The sequence below is a fragment of the Galeopterus variegatus genome, unplaced genomic scaffold (assembly GCF_000696425.1).
Source record: "Galeopterus variegatus unplaced genomic scaffold, G_variegatus-3.0.2 Scaffold1328, whole genome shotgun sequence".
In the NCBI taxonomy this organism is placed as follows: Eukaryota; Metazoa; Chordata; class Mammalia; order Dermoptera; family Cynocephalidae; genus Galeopterus; species Galeopterus variegatus.
Genome location: NW_007727439.1, coordinates 44,442 through 53,846, shown reverse-complemented (window position 1 = coordinate 53,846; position 9,405 = coordinate 44,442). Strand labels below are relative to the sequence as shown.

At 33.6% G+C, this 9,405-nt stretch overlaps 1 protein-coding gene across 1 annotated transcript in view; it reads right to left on the bottom strand.

Annotated features, from left to right (window-relative positions):
- Positions 1-9,405, bottom strand: part of ROBO2 (roundabout, axon guidance receptor, homolog 2 (Drosophila)) — a 124,576-nt gene that overhangs the window by 76,251 nt on the left and 38,920 nt on the right. Inside the window, exons 6-9 of the mRNA XM_008576329.1 lie at positions 9,010-9,091; positions 8,423-8,585; positions 6,680-6,846; positions 3,414-3,535 (exon numbers count right to left, since the gene is read on the bottom strand). Coding sequence (XP_008574551.1) covers positions 3,414-3,535; positions 6,680-6,846; positions 8,423-8,585; positions 9,010-9,091 — 534 coding nt within the window. The remainder of the gene's footprint in view (positions 1-3,413; positions 3,536-6,679; positions 6,847-8,422; positions 8,586-9,009; positions 9,092-9,405) is intronic.

Here is a 9,405-nt window from a genome sequence, read left to right as displayed (position 1 = left end):
CCTTAAGTGTTATTTTAGGTTCTCCTGTTCTAGGACAATAATGCCTTCATAGTTCCCCTTATAGATGTAGATGAAGGATAATGTGCTTGAAGATAGAGTTAAACACTTCCTCTTCTTTTGAAGTTTTTGTATACAGTGTGCATATATAACTGTTAAGGCATTTATCCATGCCATGAAGAATTACTATGTCTCTCTCAACTAGATATTTGTCTCTTTATAAAGCATTCCCGCACATCTAGAACATAATTGGTTATCAAAAAATGCTTGTTGAAATGGATTTGTTCAATGGAATTATTATTGACAAAACTTGGGAATAATTCTCTTCATTGTGTTTTGTACTTCAAATATAAATTACTCAAGAAATGATGAAGAATAACCAGTTTTTCTTTCTCAAACTCCTTTGTCGAGGGAGTTGATGGAAATGGTGAGATAGTTGTTTCCCTAAAGAAATGAACTCCAAGGGAGGAAAAATTAAAAGTTTTGACTATTGTCCTTCTTTAACTTAAATAACAGCAAAACAACAAGAAGAGAGACATAATNCAGAGCAGACTTTCAACTGAGAATGCATAAAAATCTGCTATTAAAAATACAACTATTTCCTCGGTTTTGTTAGTTTCATATCTAGTCAAAGCTACATAAAGATGGAAGTGGCGGAAGAAGCGTGGCAGATAATACCCCTTACTATGCCAGGTAATTATGTTCCCTTCATGGGAATATATAAATGAAAACCATTATAGGCACAAAATAGAATGTCTTTGCAAAATTATATCAAAAATGGAATTAGAAACACTGTAATTCTAAGTAATCATAATTAATCTTACAATATTATAAACTTACTCTTATTTTTGTTAAAATAGTACCTAATTTTCACTTCTAGGCCAAAACCTTAACTGATCCTGCAGTCTGGTTTAAGAAATAACAAAATGGGGCCGGCCCGGTGGCGCACTGGATAGTGCGCCGCTTGGGAAGCGCGGCGGTGCTCCCGCCCGAGGGTTCGGATCACACGCACCCAAAAAAAGCTAGTAGGGAAACTTGCCAGAATTTGAACCCAGATCTGCCAAAACTCCAAAGTCAGACCATAATTGTGTCTCCCAGTGTGTAAATATCTATCAAATACTTTGTGCACATGTGTGAACATGCCAAACTTTGAATGATTTAAGTATAACCTGTATTTTAATACTTAGGACAGCATCATAAAATTAATTTCTAAATGAATATTGAAATTTATCCAGTTTCTATGTTTAGCAATTGGTGTTAATTTACCTCTCATAAGTGCTAGAAAGGTTCTACAATACCTCCTCCAGCCCTTTTATACTATTCAAGCTTTTTATTAGCCCTAATGTTGATTGCCTTCCCAGGGCATCTACTAGTTTGAGTATAATTTGTCTAATTAAATTTAAAGAAGAGATGTTTCAGGGAGCACCATTTCATCATTTCCTCTTAAACTCTATGCTGTGGACTTTAATGAGGACCTAAACCCCATCTTAACCCAGCCTTAGTTTCAGCACAGATGAGCTGTGCTTGTTAAGACAGTCTTCAGTTGTCACTAAAGTGAAAATTTTTTTAGCTATCCGTAACTCAAATGTCCATTACTTATACAAGTTCTACCACATAGAGGGCTTCAAGAAGAGATGTGCTCTTCTATCATCCTTATATATTTCCTTATATAATATATATTCCTCCTGGAATTTTGTAACTTGTAATGGAAACAGCCTGGGCAGAAATAAGAAGCTGGCACTAACTGTGTTAGGCACAGAGAAGAACAATTTCTGGTTCCTCTCGAATCACTGACACACACACACACACACACACACACACACACACACAAGTATTAATATTCTCTAGTATGACTAAATGCCTATTTTCATACTGTTTGTTCTTTTCACTGCAGTGACTACCCTCTGATCAAAACATTCTGCATTTTGAAATAATAAAGTATTAGCTCACACATTGAATAATGCATGACATTTGAACATTCTTACATCATATTAAAATAGCAATTTATTTCTTAAAGTCCACTAATTTTTTGACTACATATGTCAAGTTATTAATATTATATACATGTTTTGATGCTGTTGTATAAAATTCAGCTAAAAGAATGTAAAGATGGTTGATTTAAATTCAGAAGATAACTTTATTAAAATTAAAATTGGGGGGGGGTTAAATGTCATTATCAAGAAAGTAAATTTTAAAAAATCCCAAAGACTAGGAGAAAATATTTGAAAGTCATAAATCTGAAAAGGGACTTGGATCCAGAATATACAAAGAACTCTTTTAAATCTATAATAAGAATACAAATAACCTAATTTAAAAATTGACAAAGAAAAATCAACAAAGAATTTGAAAATATTTCTCTAAGGAGATATGTATATAAATGCCCAATAAGCATGTCAAAAGATGAACATAATTAGTCTTAAAGAAATGCAAATCAAAACCACAATGATATACTGCTTCATATACATTAAAATGGCTGTACTCAAAAAGATATACTATAACAATTGTTGGCAAGAATATGAGAGAAATTGGCAAGGATTTGGGAGAAACTAGAATGTTGAAACATTGTTGGTGGGAAAAGAAAATGGTGCAACCACTTTGTAAAACATTTGGGCAGTTCATCAAAATGTTAACAAAGAGTTATCATATTATCCAATAATTCCTAGGTGTATTCCAAGCAAAATGGAAACATATGTCCCTATAAAGACTTGTAGACAAATGTTGGTGGCAGCATTATTCATGAGAACCACAAGTGGAAAAAACTCAAAGGTCCACCAACTGAACTGAACAGATAAACAGAATGTGGAATATCCAGACAATGGAATACAACACAACAATGAAAGGAACAGAAGTAGTAATGCATGCTACAACGTGGATGAACTTCAAACATTGTGCTGAGTGAAAGAAGCCAGATGCAAAAGGCCACATATTGCATGATTTCATTCATATAACCAGAGTAACCAAATATATAGCAATAGAGAGTAGATTAGTGGTTGCACAGGGCTAAAGTAGGAGAAATGAGGGAGTGACTGTTATTGGGCATAGGGTTTCATTTTGGGATGATGAAATGTTCTAAAACTAGATTTTGGTGACGATTTCACAACTCAGTAAATATTTTAAAAATATTGAGTTGCAAACCTTAATTATGATATGTTAATTATATCTCAATAATGTTTTAGAAAATTCGGAAGACAGAACATGTCATATTTATAGTTCAATCAACACATTTTTACTGTATTACTTAATTTACTCTTTTATTTATTGAATATTTTCCTTTATTGTTATTGATTACACCTTAATTTTAAATAGTGAGGTTTTTACCTTTTTTTTTCTGCTTTGTTTATTGCATTTTTCTTTTTTGTTCATTTTCTTTAAAGGAATTAAAGAGACTACCATTAATATAGCCTTTGAAAACTTACCGTCCATGTGACCTGGACAGTGGTGGGAGTCAACGCAACTGGAGTATGAAGACGAACAATGACATCTCCTAGTTCTTTCTGTACTTGTCTGTGGTCCACTCCTTGTGCTGGTGGGCTGATATCTGCAGTTAGATAAGATAATCATTCCCAATTTTTAATCATGCTAGTAAAATTTCTATTTATTTTACGTTAGCCAATATTATGCTATTAAAAATAATAACAGGAGAAAAAATTAAAACTCTTCTGTAACAAAAATCACTTAAGCATATATATACATATATTTGGTATATACATATAAATATATCACATATGTATATAACACTTAAAGGAAATATATATATATATATATATATATATATCACAATGGTAGAACATAATTTGAGAGATATTTGAAATAAAAATAATAAAAGAGTGATCACAATCTGTTATCTCCACTCAAATACAGGTATATTGTTGTGGGAGATCATTTATTTTCTTATTAAGGGATAAAATATGTGCTCTAAGCCTTCTCTAGAGATCAGCTTTATGTAGTTGGTATATTGAAGGATTCTCCCAAGCAGTAAGTTGGGACCTATCAGAAAACCGCAGTTTAGGAATTTGATGAATCCCTGGTCCCAATTATCAGGTTGTGTTTTCTTCCTCCTTGACCTAGTTCAATCTGAAGCATGAATGGGAGAGTAATCAGGGCCAGGGGAAGTGAATTATATAATTAAGGTAAATGGGGCGGGGGAGGAAAGAGCTCCTCAAATTCACAAAAAATACTTTTGACAGACAAGTTTAGAACACCGATAACATGCTCTGAAGTAACACATTTTGAGCAGTACTGTAATATCTGAGGTTGGGCAGCTGCTTTTGGGGAGAGAGCGGGAGGGGACAGGAGGAAGAATGGGGATGTTCAGAATGATAGACCCTCAGTCATATATTGTTACTGCCTCCTTATTCACCCTTTCCCTGAATACCACTCTACTGCCCCATACAATGCTTTATATTTTATGCGTCCATTAAGAGAAAAATGATAAATTATAGACATCTAAGTTCATCAGTTGATTCAAACATTGGATTTCACACGTACTCAGATCAACTTCTTTAACTGTGCACTTTAACTTGAAATTCTTTCTCTATTTTATTTAAGGAAGTAAGTCCAATTTAAAGTGATTTATTTTCTTAAACTTGTTTTTGCTTATTTTCTCAGGCCACAATGCAATACTCTTGCAAAAGTATTTTTAAGTGCATATCTCAGCTATAACAAATTTGGTGCAGTAACGTAAAATGGGACATAAAATAATTGGGAACCATTCTTCAGTGATTTTTTTTTCCAGTTCCACTTTTTTCATACTTAACATAAACTACAAAGTGAGGCTTTACTTGATTCAGAAAAAAAGTCCCTTTATGTGAATAATACTAACCTTTGCTGCTATATGTATGATCTGCTGTGATGTTGATAGTACCAGTATTTGCAGCATTAATGAAATACAGGATTTACTAGATTCTATTGTATTTAAAATCTTTGAAAAATAAGAGCTCACAGAGTAAAGTGCTCCTTAAGAAGTGTCTTACAGAATAGCTGCTGAAAGTTTGGTATCAGAAAACTGATCCTAACGTTTAGACACAAAACATGAATTTTCCTATTAAGTATCTGTTAAGAAAACATAAGTCTTTTGCTGTATATAGTCTCTCAACTGGAACAAGCCAGATCACAAACAATTTTTCATTAATCTCTTTCGACCTTTTCACGAAGAGTTATTTTATGGGTCAAGATTTAGTGGCTGGCAAAATTATTGAACAATCAAGAAGATCTGATGGATTTAATCACACTAAAATTCCTCCCATTCGGTATCTATCTACATTGCACAGGTATAAATGATCCAGGGACAACAATTTATTGACTTAAAATTGTACACAGCTTCCATTTCAAGTTCAGTAATTTAATTTACTCCTTAAATTCAGACACACCAAAAACAATTGGATCTAGGTGAGGTAAAATATAACTAGTTTCAGGTCTTCAAATTCCTTGTTGTGCCTTTTCTTTCTCTAGAAACAAGTTCGTTACCTACAGGCCCTTTATCATCATGGAAAATTAATCACATTACTGCTTAGAGAACAATAGCAAAGTGGCATTCCCTCCTCCCTTGACTGTCATCATGTCAGCAACGTTACAAAGTCACGTGGTGACTATTTCACTAGATTCCTTTAAGGTGCCTTTCTCTGTTATAATAGCATGCTGGTTACCATCACTGAACTACATTGTAATTATAATAATATTTTATGGCTGTATGGTGCTTTTCATAGCATAAAAATACTACTTTGAATTATATCTTGTTCAAAGCCTTTTACAAATAAGAAATAATTAACCCTTTCTCAAAAATCCTATGGGAAGTAGGTTATAACAGTAATAAAGCCATCATTTCTACTTTATTAATTCCCTTTACCTGCTCCTGGGAAGGAAGGGAAACTATAATGTACATTAAACCTCGGATGCCAGTGACTTCTCACTTTAAAGAGACAGACTACTAAAGATGAGATAAAGTAACCTTCATTTTGAAATTATATTTTAATATTCTGGGTTTTTAAAAAAAATATTAGTCAAAGGAATTGTATGCCTGCTTGCCTCAGGAAGGCTTGATTTACTGCTTTCTGAGACAAATTACTCCTTTGAACACATGATTTATTAAAATACATTGTAGTAGTGGTTGTCAAACTTAAGCATCAGCATCACTTGGAGGGTATGTTAAAACAGACACTGGGCCCCAACTCTAGAGCTTTTGAGTTGGAGCCTAGAAATCGGTTTCTAACTGTTCCAGGTGATGCAGATGCTATTTACCTGGGATCTACACTTTGCAAACCACTGCACTATAAAAACAGAATCCCCGAACAATAGCAAATAATTCTGATACCCATATCTGGACATCTATTTATTAAATATTACTACTCTGCTATTGTATAATTAATTTCAAAGAAGGAGAAACATCTTTCCTCCCTCTGGCATATAATAATTGAGCCCTAATTTAGTGAATTCACTCTTCCTGTGTACATATACCCAATTATTTTGTTTATTTTTTACTGAAAAGATCCTGAAAGCTCCAGAAAGACGACACACCTCACCAAGGTGAATAACAAGCTTTCTTCTCTTCATGGATAAAGTCTAGTGAATCATTATAAAAAGCGGTGCAGGCACATTTACTTTTCCTCATGCAATTCCCTTGCTCTTGAATATCTGTTTGATGCTTTCTTCCAGAACCAGGCATGTTCACAGCTATTGAAATTACCTTGTGTGCGCACAGGATCTGACATAGGGCTTGGGTCACTGAGACCTTGGGGGTTGATTGCTCTGACCATGAATAAGTAGATTGTATTGGGCCGCAGTCCTCTCACAGTATAGAGGGTGGTCTTTACATGGTTCGCCACCGTCTGCCAGCTATTGCTCACTGATTGGCTGAAACATGAACAGAAATGTCATTTAAAGAACAGTCATAAGGGTATTAGAAATGGAGTTGGGTATCAATGACAAAGGTTAATGGCTGAAAATTAAACACATACACACACAACACTTGAAGTGTTCAGCCCAATAAATGAAACACTTGGATGATTTCAGTTTATTCAACAACAAAGCCGAGCCCACCTAACGGAAGTGCCATGCACAACAAAATTAAACTCAGCCCAGGAGATGTGACAGCCCTTTGCTAATGCACAGCAGCCCACTAAATGAATACCTGTAAAAGGAACAGAGGCCAAGATCACAACATCAAGTTTATACAATAAGTATGGTCCTCGTAAATGTATATATATATATACCTTGAAAAGAATTAACCTGTAGAAAGAATAAATGGACTACAGAGTAAATTATGCCAATACATTTTCCTGTTACAAGGTGTGTTTTCTTTTGCATCAATTCCACATGCAATATTATAATAGAGCCTTCTAAAACTACATATCTGTAAAAGAAGAAAGGAAGCAAGTAATGAATATTTTCCCTTGGTTACATTTTTAATAAATTGTACATTATACAGTATCGTGGCTTCTCATCTCAGAATGCTGAATCTGTGTGTGTGGACCCCTTAACAGCCATCCACAGTGGATGTCATTTTAGAACACTTTGTCTAAGGTCAGATTCTATTTTTGCTCAGAATAAGAAAAAAAAATGTGATTTTTTCATGGCCGTCTATTTATTTTTCAGATGTACTTAAGCATCGAAGCACAAAAATGAAGAAAAATAGTATTTTGAAATTTGAAAACTATCATTACATTAAATATAGATTAGAGAAGCCTCAAATGAAAGTCATCTTTTGTTCTAATGTTTACAAAGAAGGGTGGTTATCCTTTAAACTTTATAATGTCAAATAGAAGCACACTGAATATGAAAGTACATTTTCCAACTTGTGGAAGTATTTTATCAATATTCCCATAGAAAATTTAATATTTGTTAATTTATAGTCTATATCTTTAAATTGATGACAATTATTTCATATAACACATGAAAACATCTTTTCCTTTCAGCAATTGTAAATATATGGAATCGATTTCTTAATTCTGGTTTTTAATTCTCTCTCAAGTATATCCAATAGATGTATTCAAATATATAGCATAGAAACATTGAAATTATTTTACATTCTCCTCTAATTATTAGGAATGAAGATTCCAGATTCCCATGACTCAATAAACATTGCTTAATTTTAAAAAGTGCCTGTGCCTAATTAAATTATTTTCTGCCTAGTTCTAATGCCCAAATTCTCATCTACAGTCCCTACAATGGTCAGAGTAAAGAAAGAAGCTATGTTATGAACTAGATTCCTAAAGACCTAGGCATGAACAATGCACAATTACTCTTATAATTAAGTCATAAATAAAAAGTAAAGTCTGTTTTTGAGTAAAGTCATATATAAAAGATAAATTCTTAAATTGCATTGATTGAACATGTCCTTAAAATAAAACAGCAGGACAGCTCAGGGGATATCTTAGGATACAGGAGCTACAGCAAAAACCCAATGGGGAAAACAGGAATTATTCCATACCTGAAAGCCTCAATGATATATGCACTTGCTGGAAGGGTTCCAGGGGTACCTGGTTGCCAGGACAAGGTGACACTGTTTTTAGTAACATCAGTGACCTGTGGTTTGGATGGTGGCCCTGGCAGGTCATTTAAATCATAATTTTTACTGATTGTTGCTCCAGATTCTATAGAGGACAGACAGAAAAAACTTCATTCCTGATTGCATAAGCTGACAGTAACGTTAACAATATAGAGGAGCTGACCTAGACAGTGAACAATTTGTCTCCATAAATCAGAAGTATGTAAGTGAATATCTGCTTTTCCTACATGCTAATAAATGTAAGCTTTACTTTTACACATGATCACTAGAGTTGCTTGCACTTCAGAGGAAGTAAAATAAGATTATCAAAGGCAAATGTATTAAATTCCACAAATGCAATGATATGTGCCAACTGTACAGAAATTAAAAAGGGGCATTGAATGTAAAGACTTAGATTTACATTCAATAAATTTAAAGCCTTGGTCTCTCTTTCACTTGTTATTTAATAATGAACTATCTCTAACAGGGGCTCAAGATTCTGCTGCTAATGTGATTCACAAAGAACTCACCTGCCACATCCAGAACTGCACTCCAGGAAGTCTCCCCACTTGAACTTGTAGCCACACAAGTATAAGTGCCAGTATCAGAAATCTAGTGTGAATAGAAGGGAGATAATTAACTTGTTTAGTCAATTTGTAAAATAATTACTCAATATCAACCGTGCAATATTTCTTAAAATGAGGTATATATTTGGCTGTCCAAATTATGCAGTAGAGTCGATCTAAATTCTATTTTTTTTCTTGGACAGTGGCAAAAGGCTTTTAGAAAGAATTGATAATAATCAATTCCTCTAATATGTAGAATATTAAAATAAACTCATAATAACATTAATTCAAAGGGTTTTTTATTATATTTCTGCAACTAAATATTATTTTTCTGATAAACTCTATTGGTCTCTCTTGCTC